This window comes from Rattus norvegicus, chromosome 4 (assembly GCF_036323735.1).
Source record: "Rattus norvegicus strain BN/NHsdMcwi chromosome 4, GRCr8, whole genome shotgun sequence".
Taxonomy (NCBI): domain Eukaryota; kingdom Metazoa; phylum Chordata; class Mammalia; order Rodentia; family Muridae; genus Rattus; species Rattus norvegicus.
This window is the reverse complement of record NC_086022.1, coordinates 92127463-92145005: the sequence shown is the minus strand read 5'-3', so window position 1 is coordinate 92145005 and position 17543 is coordinate 92127463. Positions and strand designations below refer to the sequence as shown.

At 37.1% G+C, this 17543-nt stretch overlaps 1 protein-coding gene across 5 annotated transcripts in view; it reads right to left on the bottom strand.

Annotated features, from left to right (window-relative positions):
• The window catches only part of Ccser1 (coiled-coil serine-rich protein 1), a 1236544-nt gene that overhangs the window by 575434 nt on the left and 643567 nt on the right, over positions 1–17543 (bottom strand). The window contains exon 10 of one of the 5 annotated variants that reach the window (XM_017592808.3): positions 13670–14752. The exons of the other annotated variants lie outside the window; for them this stretch is intronic. Coding sequence (XP_017448297.1) covers positions 14693–14752 — 60 coding nt within the window. The 3' untranslated portion in view covers positions 13670–14692. Of the gene's footprint in view, positions 1–13669; positions 14753–17543 lie in introns of those variants that run through there. 5 annotated transcript variants of the gene reach the window in all.

The following is a 17543-nucleotide window of genomic DNA, read 5'->3' as shown; positions in this document are numbered from 1 at the left end:
TTTTAATGATTACATTGGACTTGTGTTTTAAGCACCTTTTCTTCTTTGGAGGCTGTAGATAAGTGGTTCTTAATGCATAAGTTGAGACCCCTTTGGACTACCTCTGTCCCTAAAAGTATTCACATTACAATTCATAACCATAGCAAAATTACTGTTATGTAGTAACCAAAATAATTTCCTGATTGGGGGTCACCACATCATGAGGAAGAAAGGCTGAAAACCACTGCGTTACAGCCTATAGGAGGGAGAACTAATGGCAGAAATAGACATTACACGGAGGGTTTGAGGGTTTGCCCAAGCCCCTGGTTTATGGATGCATTCTGCTACCTGGTTTACATGACATGAACAGCCTAACCTGCACCCATGTATTCCATACCCTCCTTGCCATGGTGGAATGAAATCTCAGAAACTACTATCCTAAATAAATCTTCTAACAATTTCTTGATTCTGTCATATATGGTGATTTCAGTGATGTAAGCATAACTAATACCAGGAGCTGGCTATGTGGCTCAGTAGTAGAGCTCTTGTCCAATGTCAATGGCTCCAGTACTCAATTGGAGTACTGGAAATAAAACATAGAAATTAAGATAGTTGAAAGCAGTCTATTTATGTGAATCCTATTCTTTGGAACAGGTTTGCAGTAAGGATTTGGAAAATTTGTATATGCAGGCTAAGGAAGACCTAGAATGAAACAAACAGTACTGAAGGTATATACTTGTATTATTTTGGAAGACAAACATGCTGAGAGAAATGGAAAAAGGAAAACCAGGCTCAGGTGGTTTAAAATAGGGGCAAAGATTTTATTGAAAATAGGAATAGAGTTTTGTGATGCATTTTAGCAAAAAAAAAATCTGTTCAGAGTTTGCCTATGGAATAATGTGGGATGATGTCACAGGTGAGGCAGGTACAAGATAGAATGAGGTCTGTCATTGGATGAGAAGGTAGGATTGGCAGGAGAAAAGTTTAAAGGAAGAGGAGGAGACAGGAATGGAAAAGAAGAGGAGAATGGGAGAGAGAAGCCGTGGCGGCACAACATGGAGGCTGGCGCTAAGATTCCACGCTGTGTGTTTACAGGTTGTTATGAATGTTCTTTAGGGATGGATGTGTACAGGGCTTTGTGTGTTTAGGTGGGCAATTATATCTTAATTGGATCAGAGGTTATTGGGTTGTGTGTTCTGTCAGGTAGCGATTTAAGTGTAAGAAAAAGAGTTTCCTTGCCTTTCCCTGTCTTTGTGCTATGAACATTCCAAGTGCTAGGAGTTGTTTTGTGTACATAGGTTCTGAACAGAATTCCTAGCCTCTTCCCACAAGGTCATAGTGAATGTCCCTAGTGGTAACTTCCAAAACTAACCAGACTTTTCCACTTTTTCCTGAGGAATACAACTGCTTAGAGAAAATATTATTGCTTAGAGAAAATACACAGAGTGAAAATGGTTTCATATATATATATATATATATATGTGTGTGTGTGTGTGTGTGTGTGTGTGTGTGTGTGTGTTTTGCCACCTTTTAATAATTACTTTCATATCAATTCAACAAAAATAAATTTATTTTGGAGACTGTTTTCTGAAAGACTCTGCTTCCAGTAATTTTTTTCATTGTAAAATACCTTTAGCTTCCACAATAGTAATTCTTGAAAAGAGGAAAAATATTATAATTATGTGTATAGTAAAATTAACATCCAGAAATCTCTCTAGTTAAACATCTACTGGAGAAGTTCACTAAAAGTTAGAGTCTCTATAATATACCTACTTTTCATCCTGGAAATTCTTTCTAAATGCAATGGTACAGTAATAAGACTCAAACAATTTAGAAGCATCCAGAAGAAAATTTTATCAGCAATATTTGCTGAAAGTCTTTCCCCTGTGTCACTCTTTCTCAGTACCCAAGCATAAAATTCTACTTTGCTCTGCAGAGTTAGACTGAGAGTGGATTTTTTATAATACATCTTCAATTACATTTATGAAAAATATTTCTTACATCATTGTTGGACTTCTAACAATGCTTATGAACCATGTACAGAATGTTTCAAGCAGGAGAATCTATGAAAAGTTAGAAAGAGAATACTTAATCCACATTTCCAATGCTCTTCATGTTTTATGAGATTTATAAAAGGAATGTAACTGAAAAAAATTTCTACTTTAAAAAAATCCACATTCTATTTTACAAAACAGAAGCATTTCTTTCACTGTTGCTTTTATTGTCTGGATAAAAGACTTCTATAATGTAAGGAATTCTTTACCAAGTCATTCAGGTGCAGAGTGATTTTTGTAAAAGTAAATTTTTATCATCCCTCCTTGAAGAAGAGTTTAAGACTGAAAGTCATGCTAAGGGCATGCTTCCATTTTCTTTTATTCTGTGCAAAATAAGCAAAGCCAAAACAATTGAAAACTTGTTTGTTCATCAATACTTGGGTATTAGGTTGTGGACCCAAAATACCAAATGTCAACAGTCTTGAAACACCCAAGGTTTTCTTAGAAATGTAAAATTATGTATCCTATTTATTTGTACACATAATAAGCAAAAGTATAGTTTAATGCTCTCATTATTTCTGCCTATTAAAGTGCTCGTACTGACAATGATCCCAGTAGGAGAATTTTAAGTGTATACCAGGGTAGCTGAGAGGAGCCACCCTGGTTTTATTTGTGATGCTGAACATATTTGTGGAACATAAAAATGTGACATATGGTAGCACAGAAGCACACCAAAGCAACACATCAGATCTGTTTTAGTGCACAAGGATTAACAAATACTCTACTGTGCAAACATATTGCTTTCAGAAGTACTCAGGGTTGATAAAAGTGGCTCTCTTCATATCTAAGACAAGCAGGCTTGTGGGCAGAAATCTTGCTGGTTTTAATTAAAAAGTACGCTTGCTAAAGAGTTGTCAATAAATGCCTTCTGACCCACACAATTGCAAACAGCTATGCATTAAGAGAAATGAGTTAGGTACTACCTTCTTGTAACAAACCTATAGGTATCATAATACAATGTTTTTAAAGAAATTTTCTATTTGCTTATTAGTGACATCAGAACTCAACATGGTAGTTTAGCCTTGCTTATTCCAGCCTTCAAGAGAAGATATAGTTAATAGTAAAAATGTATCTTAGTCTCCATTGCATCAAGTTAATCTTTCAGATGAAAATTTATATTTGAACAATCTCAGTATGATAACTCAGTGTGAGAGGTGACATCAGAAACTGAAATTCAAACTAACCTAGACTCTCCAGGAGTCAATCTAGAATCTCATACTGCAATGACAACATTATCAAAGCTGTCTAGTGTCTTTTTGACTTTGCCATAGATTGTTAGTTGAGAATTTAGAAATTAGTATTGATCAGAAATCTCAGGGTTGTTTTGATTTGCATTTCCCTTATGACTAAAGATGTTGAACATTTCTTTAGGTGTTTCTCAGCCATTCGGCATTCCTCAGCTGTGAATTCTTTGTTTAGCTCTGAGCTCCATTTTTTAATAGGGTTATTTGTTTCCCTGCGGTCTAACTTCTTGAGTTCTTTGTATATTTTGGATATAAGGCTTCTATCTGTTGTAGGATTGGTAAAGATCTTTTCCCAATCTGTTGGTTGCCGTTTTGTCCTAACCACAGTGTCCTTTGCCTTACAGAAGCTTTGCAGTTTTATGAGATCCCATTTGTCGATTCTTGATCTTAGAGCATAAGGCAATGGTGTTTTGTTCAGGAAATTTTTTCCAGCCTTATTTATAATAGCCAGAAGCTGGAAAGAACCTAGATGCCCTTCAACAGAGGAATGGATACAGAAAATGTGGTACATCTACACAATGGAATATTACTCAGCTATCAAAAACAATGACTTTATGAAATTCATAGGCAAGTGGTTGGGACTGGAAAATATCATCCTGAGTGAGCTAACCCAATCACAGAAAGACATACATGGTATGCACTCATTGATAAGTGGCTATTAGCCCAAATGCTTGAATTACCCTAGATGCCTAGAACAAATGAAACTCAAGACGGATGATCAAAACGTGAATGCTTCACTCCTTCTTTAAAAGGGGAACAAGAATACCCTTGGCAGGGAAGAGAGAGGCAAAGATTAAAACAGAGACTGAAGGAACACCCATTCAGAGCCTGCCCCACATGTGGCCCATACATATACAGCCACCCAATTAGACAAGATGGATGAAGCAAAGAAGCGCAGACTGACAGGAGCCGGATGTAGATCGCTCCTGAGAGACACAGCCAGAATACAGCAAATACAGAGGCGAATACCAGCAGCAAACCACTGAACTGAGAATAGAACCCCCGTTGAAGGAATCAGAGAAAGAACTGGGAGAGCTTGAAGGGGCTCGAGACCCCATATGTACAACAATGCCAAGCAACCAGAGCTTCCAGGGACTAAGCCACTAACTAAAGACTATACATGAACTGACCCTGGACTCTGACCTCATAGGTAGCAATGAATATCCTAGTAAGAGCACCAGTGGAAGGGGAAGCCCTGGGTCCTGCTAAGACTGAACCCCCAGTGAACTAGACTGGTGGGGGCAGGGCGGCAGTGGGGGGAGGGTTGGGAGGGGAACACCCATAAGGAAGGGGAGGGGGGAGGGGGATGTTTGCCCGGATACCGGGAAAGGGAATAACACTCGAAATGTATATAAGAAATACTCAAGTTAATAAAAAAAAAGAAATTAGTATTGATCAAACAGTTAATTTTTCTTCTTCTGGTTCTTCTAATATAATGATCCTCATATATAAGATGGAGGAACGATACCAAATTCCCTTTTGTAGCTGTCACTGTATCTGTTCAGGGAATGATGCGATGATAAGGGCCATCTTCCTGATGTATGAACAACTCAGGGATAAGCATGTGGTCTGTGGGATTAGGAGACGGTTTATTGTTTGTAAATCCAATGTTCTCATCTGTTCCGTAAAGATAAGGGACCTGCCATTTAAAGTCCTTATGCTTATTAAGTGAGATATAACTAGAATGATAGTTGCTGTGATTGACTACCTCCAACTTCTAGAAGTTTCTAGTGTAGAACAAATAATCTAGATATTTATTGTAAGAAAACAATGTACAAACAATGTGGCATGTATTTTGCTACATATTTTAAAATTTGTTTCCAAAATGTAACACATAAGAACTAAATACACAAGTGCAGGAGACTGCCACTCCTTGGGTGCTTATTCAGTGCTGCTTCTTATCCACTACCATGAAAAATGATTACCACAGTCCAACTCTGCCAATGCTTTTCTGATTTGGTAGCATTTAATGTATTTTAACAATGCTAAATGTAAAATTGTCATAGATTATTTAGTTTCGTAGAAATTTTATGTCATCTAATCTCATTTTACACATACTTAATTTTACATATTTAAAGTGATTCTTAAATATTTAATGCAACTAACCATGAGGAATATATTGGTGTCCCTTTAAACGAATCAAAGTGCATAGGTACAGAAGTACACATAACACAACAAGCTCTTGTGTGCCTGATACTAATAATGTTCTTTTATTTTAGAGAATATTTTTAAAGACCAGTATGTATAATCAAGTTACCAATGACCCATAAGTTAATCAAAATATCCTGTTTGCTTTGATGGAAATAAAAGAATTGAGAGCTTGAGAAGTTTTATCTATTACATTTCAAATGTTGCCCCCTTTCCTCCTCCCCACTCCGTGAACCCCCATAGCCCCTACCCTTCCCCTTTGCCTCTAAGAGGGGACTCCCCCCACTCACTCTCACCTCACACTTCTAGCATTCCCTTCCTCTGGGAATATATCAATATCATTTCTCATTCTCTGAACCAAGATATGGCATAATTCCTGAAATCAATATGCTGAAATTTGATCACAAATTATTTTAAAATATACCATGGTCTGAAATGATCACCCTGTACATATTTTTGATGGTACAATTTTAATTTTAAACACATATTGTGATCATGGCTGAATCTTATGTATATGGTAAACTGGTTTGTGGTTGGCTGAGCTTCGAAGCTCAGGACCCAGCACACTATAGATGTTCGGCAAATGTTTCAACCAAACAAACAAATATCTAAATACATTTAAACATTTAAATGGAAATCCTGGAAACTCACATGTGCCATGATGTTTGTGAATGTATTTAAAGACATCACACTAAACCTAATCTCTGAATATTTCAGTCACTTATTTTTGACAACACGTAAAATGCTCAGAAATGTCAGTATTACACATTTTCTAATATAGGGCTAACCATTGTCAAATGTCAGAAACTAAACATAAAAATGTGTAAATCTGTTTAATAGTCAATTGATAGGGTGTCAAACTGCAAAAATATCAGGAGAAACTAATAATCTTTCTGAAATTATAAGTATTTCCTCTAGATCGTGTGGTATATATACAAGCATACATATAATAAAATATTTAGACAAATAAAAATGTCATTTCTCAAATTCTGGATAAAGTTTTCTTCCAACTTGACACAATACATTTTATACTCTGCAAGTATTTAGTAAAAAATTGGCATTTAATTCTGCATATTTGCTTATGTTTACTTATGGTACATACGCAGAGGGACTGAGGTTGAGTAAAGCAGTAACTGTAGGGTTGTGCTAATTACAATGCTAATAGGTTAATGCTTACTTGCTTAATTTGAAATTAAAATAGGTGACTCAGTTAAGAGAGTAGGAGTTGCTAAACTGTGAGTAATATAACTATTTCCTTTTATCTTCAACATTAAAGTTCATGCAGAATAATGTAGCTTGCTAGGTTTAAGAAGTAAAATTCAATAGGTGAGTTTCTCATTAAGCAAAGATGTACATTGTGCAGTGAGGGATAGAAGGAGACTTTACATTTATATCATGAAGATTGAAATTTAATAGATGATTTAGGGGACAACATGAGAATATTTTAAAGCACATTATTCAGGAGAAGCAATGCATTAAACCTCCATGTCTTAGTTGGTGCAAATGATCTATTTCTGTAGCAAACAAAGCATGTTATTTAGGAATAAGAAAGTCATTTTTGTTCACACATTTAAGACATTTATTTGTCACTTAAAATCTCTCGAGATATTTTCAGAAGAAAAATGTGTTTAATGATAAAGTTGTGGGAGGTAAATGAGTAAATGTGCTGCTGGAACAACAATGTCACAATAAATTACTCTGACAGGTACAATAATGATTCTGAGATAAATATTGTCAACAGTGATCATCTGTCTTAAAATAGTTACAGCAGGACTCCAGTCAGGGAAGCAGGTAGCCTACCTGTGGAGTTTTACCTCTTCTTTGTCTCTTCCAAGTCCACTTCTCCAGTCTTCTCTCCAGCTCTAGAGCAGACCAACTACTGAAGCTTCCTCTTCCCTTGCTTACCTCACCAACAGACCACTCAGACCTTCTCCAACCTTCTTCCTTATGCATCCTGTTGTCCCAGCCTCAAGCACCAGCAAACATTCCTTGGGAATGCTCCAAGCCCCACAACCCAGAAAAAAAGGGTAGGCTAACTATAGGTCTTCTCTTCTCTATCCCCACCTCCAAATTCAATGCCCAGACTCATTCCAAGTTCTGTAGCCGACCACCTGCCATAGACTCACCTTCTACTGTCTCCTTTTCCAGAGGATCACAAAGATCTTTTCCTCCAGACCTCCTTTTCCCTTCTAATTATGTTATTCTGGTCCCCAGCTCCAGTGGGCATTCTCTGGGAACTCACAGATCATTCTGGCCAGAGAAGCGGATATAATAACATGCAGATCTTTATCTATTCTTTCTCTTTTCTAAATCCAATTCTCCAGTCTCATCCCCATATCTGTAGCTGACCACCTTCTATGGTCTCCACACCTCTCTTCTCCCATCTCCTGCAGATCATGGATATCTTCTTCTCTAACATTTTTCCCTACTCAATCCTTTGTTCCAACCTCCAATGCCTCCAATGCCAGCAGGCATTCTCTGGGAACCCAAATGGCTGCATGTGATAGAGAAGCAGGTCAGCCAGCCAAGGTCATCAACAAGCTTTGAGTCATCACTCTACCTCCTTTTCTTCATGCTTAAACCCTGACTCTCACCCCAACTCATTGCTCTCTTCCCTAGATTCTCATGAATCAGCCTGTGAACCCTCACCCAAACCATCCCCATTCCTAGGCATCAAACCCTAATAACTAGAAACACATTTTGTTCAGACCCCCAGTGATCACATCTATGAGGAGCCAAGAAAAATGTCCTCCCAGGTGACATACTGCTCTCCTAAGAACCAGAAAAAGCAACAAAAAACATTAAAAAAACCACCTATTCAACAAACAAGACCAGATATCAGACTTAGCATTAAAATCCTCCACAACCTAGATGCTTACATACTAGTGTAAACAGAACCAGAACAATACATCTCTTCAAGAGACCAGCAACCCTACCACAGTAAGCCTTGAGTATTGGAGCAGAGCTGAAGCAGAAGACAAAGACCTTGAAACAGCTGGTATGAAGATAAAAGAGATCCTTATAAAGAAATCTATGAAAACACTAGCAATAGAAGGAAGTAAATAAAACTCTTCAAGAGCCAAACGTGGAGATAAAATCAATGAAGAAAACCCAAACTGAATAAACTCTGGAAATGAGATATTTAGGAAGTCTCACCAACAGAATGTAAGAGGTAGAAGAAAGAATGTTGGGTATTGATCACATGATAAATATCTACCCCATTCAAAGAAAATTTTACTGGGTAAGATTATAACTCTTGTGCATCTGACTTTTGGTGTAAGGTGCTGAAGGTTCTTTGTCATTGTAACCCAACAGACAAGTACAGCTTTTAGAATAGATCACATGATTTGTCCTTGAAAACAATAGTATTTTTCTGAAGCTTTAAGTCTGCTGACAAGTTGTAAGGAAATAATTTCATGGATCATGTGTTTCTACACATGTAAGGCTTTACTCCTGTTGTACCTGAATGACTGACTTGCCTAATCAGTTGTTCAGAGACCAGTCATTAATTTTCAGGAATATGTCTCTAAGTTCATGTGCCTACAACTAAATGAAAGAGACTTTCAGATTCATAAATATAATGCTTCATGAACATTTATAGGGAATATAAGTTAATTCGTAAAATCATTTTTTAAACATAAACCTTTTGGGAACCAAGAAGCAGTGGGTAAAGAAAATCAACACAATTATTTCTTCAGGAAGCCATTCTCACATTCACTTCATCTTTTGCCTCAGGTGACATTTTGCCATCCCTCTTAATATAAAACTTGTATGAGAAGTCACCTATTCTTTCTGCTGGACCTTTATACAATGGATGGCAGACAAGCAAGAGTGGCTCTTAGTCCCTGCGGAGATGAATGAATACTTTCTCTATCCCTAATCACTTTCCTTTTATTGAAGACTTAAAGGGACAGTAAGGCTCAGTGAGCAGCTCAGGAGCATCACCTAACCACTGTATCCTTACATCAGAAGAAAATTCTCATGCATATGTCACTGGCTTTCCTGGCAGTAAGGAAATGCTCTCCTTTCCTCACTATGAATGTGTCAACAGGAAAATGCAATTTTTACTTCAAAAGAAATTAGAGATTATTCTGGAGACAAATATGAATGACTATGGTCTAGGAACGTAGACTTTGGTGTTCCCAAATACTGTGCTCCAGTCTCAGAGTGGGGTTTTGAGTTAACAGAACAAAACAAGCTGTTGTACAAATACAGTGCTGGGGATTAGAGATGGCTAGGTTAGAGCAAAGCTCAGCTACTGGTTACAGGTTTTCGATGTATTCTGATGGAATTTTAGCTTTTACAGTGGTGAATACCATTGGTCTCTTAGAAATATGTTTTAAGGGTTTGATAGTCTCAGGAGGTCAGGTTTTATTTTTAAACAGACTACTGAGAAATAGTCAAATGTAATCTTTCAAGAAAATGAGCAAGATGTTAATGTTTCTGAATGATCAAGAAAAATAGAGGGAAAAAATTTAGTGAAGTAAATTGACTGGAGACCACCCTGGAACCAGCAAAACCAGAGAATTTGTATATTAATGAAAAGAGAAACAAAAGGTAAGTTAAAAACAAAACACACCATGTGTATGCCTGGTGCAGGAGGAAGAAACAGGAGTCACACACAGCTTTTAGAAATAAGAGCTATGAACCTGAGCCTTATTTATAATAGCCAGAAGCCTGAAAGAGTCCACATGCCTTTCAAAAGAGGAATGGATACAGAAAACGTGGTATATTTACACAATGGAGTATTACTCAGCTAATAAAAACAATGACTTCATAAAATTTTCAGGCAAATGGATGGAATTAGAAAGTATCATCCTGAGTGAGGTAACCCAGTCACAAAAGAACACATTTGGCATGTATGTACTCACTGATAAGTGGATATTAGCCCAAAATTTTGGAATACCCAAGATACAATTCACAGACCATATGAAGCTCACAAGAACGACCAAAGTATGTGTCCTTCAGTCCTTCTTAGAAGGGGGAACAAAATACTCAAGTGAGGAAATATGGAGACAAAGTGTGGAGCAGAAACTGAAGGAAAAGCCATTCAGGGGCTGCCCCACCTGGTGATCGAGCCTATATAGAGACTCCAAACCCAGATACTATTGTGGATGCCAAAAAGTGCTTGCTGACAGGAGCCTGATTTAGCAGTCTCTAAAGAGGCTCTGTAAGTGGACTGAGGACAGGGTCCTCAGAGGAGAAGTTGGAAAAAGGACTGAAAGAACTGAAGGGGTTTACAACCCATAGGAAGAACAACAATATCAACCAACCAGAACCCCCCAGAGCTCCCAGGGACTACACCAGGAACCAATGAGCATACATGGAGGGACCGATGGCTCCAGCTGCATATGTAGCAGGGGATGAGAATCCCTTTAAGTTTCAATTTCCCCAGTGTAGGGAGATGATGGGGTGGAGAGGCGGAGTGGTAGGGGTGAAGCACCCTCATAGAAGTAGGAGGAAGAGGATGGGATATAGGGTTTCAGGAGGGGAAACCAGAAACGTGGATAACATTTGAAATGCAAATAAATAAAATATCCAGCAAAAAAAAAAAAAAAGAAATAGGAGCTATGGGTGGTTGTTCGATACCACGTGGGTGCTGGAAAAAAACTGGAGTCCTCTGCGAGGGTAATGAGTGCTCAGAACTCCTCAGCCTCCTTTTGTTCGGCACGACCGTGGGAAAATATCCTTATGTATGGGTTTTTCCTTTCCTTTCTTTCCTTTAGTTTAATCTTTAAATTTGCATTTGGTCTAGTAAAAAGAAGTATATAATTTATTGTTTAAATGTATGATAGTAGTCTCCGTTGTAACATTGCAGATACATTTAACCTTTCTTTAACACACACAGACACACACAACTTGCTGGTTCCTTTTTGTCTTTTTAGTTTTTAAGTAAATTTTAAAAGACATTATATTTCTTTTGACAATCAGGGAGTTATATCTGAAACTGAAAGCTTTCCTATAATATCTTAATACCTAACATTTGTCAATATATTTAAAATTTGTTACCAATGCTATTGTTTTTAAAATTTAGGTTGTCACTGCCTAATACAGAACTTTCTGATTTAAAATTTTCTCTTCAGTGGATACAGTGAAGGCATGCCACATGACGCTTTGATGTATACACATAACTGTCTCTTAGTACCCAGAGGGTTCAGGCTATTCTTCTGTGTAATGTGCCAGCATTCTCCAGTGTGATGACAATTACTGTATTAGCAGACCATGTCACAAGTCACTCTTTGAAAAGGTCTATACATGGGAAATTAAAATAGGATAGAATCCTATTTTTAGAAACCTATAAGAAAAAAATAAGCACAATACACAATGTACCTGGCATATTTGTTAGTCCATACTCTCCTATGTTTCTAGGATAAGTGAGGATATATATATTGTATTTATTGTGTAAGTAAATTTTCAGGCATATCATTTTTACTAATCAATAACTGGCGATACACAAACCACAGCGCTCACACAAACCCTATGCCTAGTTTTCAGCTGTTGAAAATAATGATTAGTTTTAGTGTGTATACTCCGTGAAATGCAGATAATTACTTTAATACTGTTCATACATTTCACAGAATAAGTATAACACCCCAGTTAGTATTTTATATATCGTTTTATGCTATGGAGTAAAACTTGCAAAGCAATAATGTTACAGTTAAATGAAGAATGATGTAAAAAAATCACTCTCTACAATAAACAGGCAAATTTTCTAAATATGCTTTTTTACAGTTTTATATCTTTGAAATTGAAAGTAGTGATTTGTGAGCATGCTGCTGTATTTTCAGTCATGGAAAAAAGGTGAAAGGAGAGATAGGGGTAGTGGAAGGAGTCTGGAGAGGAATCAAGATCACAATGTAAACAGATTGCTGTTATTAAACGGCGATACACCCACAGACTCTAAGAAATTAAACCCAAGTGAGGATGCTTCAATCAAACTTAGAAGGGGGAACAAAATCATCATGGGAGGCAGAGGGAGAAAGGAACCTGAGAGGGGGAGGGGAAAAAGAGGCATGAGCAAGGGGGACAGAAGAGAAGCCCAGAGGGAGAAGCCCAGGAGAATGATTGAAATACGCAGCTGCCAGTGGTAGGAGGAACCTCTAGAAAGTCCCAGAGACCTGAGATGGAGGAGCCTCCCTGGACTCAATGTGGGATACCTTAACCAAAACGCCTAACAGTGGGGAGATGGAACCTGGAGAGACAATAGACAGGACCCCAGTGGAGGGATGGAGTCACCAATCTTCATAATTTTTGATCCGAAATTTTTCTTGTCTAAAAGAAATGCAGGGACAAAAAGGACCATAGACTCCATGAATGGCTTACGGGTGACTGGCACACCTTGGAATTCATCCCATAGGCAAGGCACCAAATCCTGACACTATTACTGATGTCGTGGTGTGCTTGTAGACAGGAGTTTAGCATGGCTGTCCTCTGAGAGGCCCAACAAGCAGCTAAAGGAGTCAGATGCAGATACTCACAGCCAAATACTGGACTGAGGTCACAGACTCCTAGGGAAGAGTCAAGTGGAAGATTGAAGGAACAGAGGGGGATGGGAATTCCATAGGAAGACAAATAGTATCAACTAAACCGGAGCCCAGGGAGCTCCCAGAGACTAAGCCACATATGAATTTCACAGGCTGTTCTGAGGTTCCCTTCATATATGCAGCAGAGGACTGCCTTGTCTATCCTCAGTCCTAGAGGATGCTCTTTGATATCCCAAGGAAGGGGTAGGCTGGGGAGCACCCACTCAGAGATGAAGGGGAGTGGGGATGGGGAAAAATCTCTGAGAGTGGGGCCATGTCAAGCAGCATTTGTGATATGAATAAATAAGGGAATTAACCAAAAAATAAATGATGCTCCTGAATCTGTATCTTTGAGAAAGGTATTTTGGTTCCTCTGTATTGACAGTTGATACTGCTTTTGAGGAAATCAAAGATGCTTTTTGTTATCAATTGACTCTAGTAATTAACCCCAGATTTTGTCTTCCTTGTCATTTCCACATCTTTAATTGAATTCTTCTTTGAAAATATTCTGATCATTCCAGTCGATGAAAAAAAGTGTATGATGAGAATGTTTTACAAAGTAGAATGACATATTGCCTTGTCAATATATAAAGATTTCACATGTAAATCTGAAAGAAAAGAATAAATTCTAGAAAACCCTAGAAGAAACAAAAATGTTTTAGTATGTTGGATCCTAGAAGAATGCTTAAAGAGATAAAGTCAATAAGACCACATACAAGGCTCATGTGTAAATAAATATATTTATAGTTTTATTTAACACCATAGTTTGCCCCCAGCATTTTGTAATTCATATATGTGTAACATAAAGATCCGAATAATTTAATGGCATATTTTTATACATTACTGCTAAGTATAATTATTTCATTGTTTCTTTACAAAGGGTAATGGCTCATTAAGACCTGCTCTTCTTTTCTGAGCCCTGTAGCCTTCTACTGAACAACATCCTGCCTACAACACTGAATGATCCTTGCAATAAACTGTGCCTCTTACTCATTAGCGCCTTCTGGACACTATGTGGTTTGATAAGGTGGAGCTATATAGGAAGGCAAGAGAAAGGGAGCCACTTATGTTTAGTGCAGGGTAAGGCCTCTTCTTATACCACATACATTCAACGAACTTTCTTTACTGTAAGATCAATAGTTTGTTTATCTTCTTTTTAAGAACATAATTAGCTTCTGTTTCTGTATTACATTCTGTGCTTAGATAAAGGCTGTGCTCACTTGTCCTATTTGAAGATACTCAGGGTCATCTCCTGAGGTTAATGTGATGGGACGAGGTTACAAATAATCCAGTTCACCTTTGGGAACTATCCCACTAAGATGAGGTATCAAAGGCTTCATTTCCAATCTATCTGATGCACATCAAATGTAACCTAACTAGCACAAAGTTTATCACCAAAAAAGAAACCCAAATGGTATGGATAAAGAGGATGATCAAACAACGTTTACTGCCAAGTGGAATATTACATCTTGGAAATCTGTATATAAAGATTACCTTTAAATAAAAGTATATGTTTTTATAAAAATACAATAGGTAAACGTAAACATAGGTCCATTGAATCTTCATTAATATTCTGTGGCAATTGTTTAGAAATGCAAAAGTATACAGTGCTTAGGATGAAACGATTTCTGTACTACACATTCTGTGAGATAGTTAACAGGATTCATAGAAAAATTGATTTCACTCAATATTTAACATGTCAAAGATCAGTGATGAATTATTTGTGGTCAAATGATTATTAAATCTAGCTTGAAATATATACTGGTTTAAATAAGCCTCCAGTGCATGTAGGATTCCACAGGGCCTTGAAAAGAAGAAAACAAAAATAAATGAATGGCAAATAACAAAACGAAATGAAATTTTAAATAAAGATAGTAAATGTATAAATACTTAAAAATACAGATTGACATGAGACTCTTCTGTTGGCGATTTTATGTCAAAATTTGTTACTAGAATTTACAAGGAATATTTACTTTAGTGACATAAAAGCAAAGAATGAAATGTTGACATAAAATGGTATTCTTCCTTCTTTCAAACAAGTACAAAATAATTCTGTTCAACTCTTTATGCATTGCTCAATTGAAAAACAGCCCAATAAACAGACTTATAACAGAAAAATAGTACAAGGTTCACTTAAAGATTTTGTGTACCACAGCCCTACACAAAAAGCTCCAGGATGATTTCCTTATTCTACAGTAATTATTAATCTAATCTGTTAATCTGTGATTAATGATGAAAATTCACATGATCAGAAACTAAAACATTTCAAATATTTCATCATTTTTAAAACAAGAAAATCTCACAAAAGAAGTGTAATGTCTAAGAAGTGTAGAATAGTTCACTGTTGTCTAAAGATAGTAAAATTGTTGAAGAGATATGTATGGCACAGGATCAATATTATAGTATTATGTTATGTACCAATGTATATCCTATATGTATGTATGTGCCACATGTCAGTATATAAGATACAATGACATATAAGTTCTATAGCACAAGCATTCCTGGCAGATTTTGAATAAATTTCATACAAAAAAGAAACCTTCACCCCATAGGAAAACCAACACATCTACTAACCCATACCCCTGGGAGCTCCCAGAGACTAAGCCACCAACCAAAAAGCAAACATGTACTGCTTCGTGTCCCCTGGCACATATGGGGCAGAGGACTACCTTGTCTGAGCTCAGTGGCACAGAATGGGCCTAACCCTATAGAGACTTGATACCCCAGGGAAGAGAGATGCTGGGGAGGGGGTGGTAAAGTGGAAGGGGTGCATGAGGAGGAGGGTAAGTGGGGGAGAGCATCTCTCAAAGACAAAGGGCGAGGAGTGAAGAAATCTGGGAGCCAGGACCAGGAAGGCAACATTTAGAAAGTAAATAAATAAAACAATTTTAAAAAGAAAGAAAACCTCTCATTTGAGTCCACACCAAGGAGCTGTATAAAGGAAAAATGTGCTGTGGCAGAGCAGTGTCTCCAGAGCAGCTCTGTATGAGAACAGTGCGTGGTATTACAAATTCACACAATTAGGAAATGGAAAATATGAGGAGTCTCTCTCCAAAATTTACTGAGGCATGCAGTGTGTGTGTGTGTGTGTGTGTGTGTGTGTGTGTGTGTGTGTGTGTGTGTGTGAGTGTGTGTGTGAGTGTGTGTGTGTGTGTGTGAATATGTGTGTGAATGTGTGTGTGTTTCTGTTTGAGAGTGTATGTGTAATGTAGTGTTATAGTGTGAAATGTTGTATTTTAATAGCGTGTAAGGGAAATTTGTCTGCTGTCTCACAGAATACAGCTCATGCCTGAGACATGCGGGCTTTTTAGTGCATTCTGATAATGAGGCTGAAAGGCTTGAATGCTTTCAAATTAGCACTCTGAGGCCATTGCTTTAGAGGACAGAGCTATGTGAGTGAAGTGTAGAGATGTTCCCTTTGCCCTGAAAAGCAAGCTCACTGAAGATATGTAACTTGAGGAATGAGCAAAACACCACATTTAGAAATGCATTTCTAAGATGTATGTTATCATTTGATGCCCAATTAAGTTCAGGTATGTCAAGTGGCTTTTATCTCTTCCGTTTTCCATGCAAACCATATTTACAACACATTCAAAGGAAGTTTCCTTGATCTCATCTCTGCTATTAGAGAGCACTAGCTTGCTTTCCTTCTCATGTAGTGTTCTCTTATATCCCTTTGGAGCTGTCTATCAATTAGACAGATAAAGGATGTACTACATAATAGATTCATAAGTTCTATCAACTTAGTAATACTCTTAGATATATCTACATGAGTATACCGATATTTCCTCTTCTGTTTTGCTTGGATATCTGTCTATTTGATAATGGACCAGTCTGTCCATAGTCATTTGTGACAAGAAATGTTGATGAAGGCATATCTTAGAAACATATTGATAAATAGATAGATAGACAGACAGACAGACAGACAGACAGACAGACAGATAGATAGATAGGTGGAAATGTATGTGCTGGCAGATTTTTATAGATACTTTTGATGTGTTTTGGATCACTCTATTATATTCACAATAATCTATTTCACAAACAATGTGCATGTGACAAGGCTACACATCCACAGGATATGTTTAAAGATAAAAAGGACTAAAATGTTCATATGATTAAATGACATTCAGTTACTTAAATCATTAAGAAAACAATATTTTACTATAATTGTAAAACAGTAATTATTACATTTAAAATGGCAAAATTTAAGATCCTCAGGGCTATGTATGTTATATAAAGATGTGATTCTGTTTATGTGAAAGACAAAGTGACAGAAAAGGCTTTCAGAGATGAAAAATGCAAATCAAATTAATATTTACTTATGTTACAGTTTACATAAGTATATTTCAGTTTCACCTTTCATAAATCACAATTGTGAGCAATATTCTTGATATTCTCATGAAATAATAATGATTTTTCAGAGTCAATAAATATTTGTAAATCTCTATTAACTAAAAAAATAATCTGTTAGGCCTGGTGTGGTAGCTCATGTCGGTTACTCATGAGGAAGTGCTGCCATGAGCTCTTGACCCTCTTACTCTACATAGTAATTTGCAACTGAGCCTGGGCTAAAACTACCCTGTCTCCAAACAGCC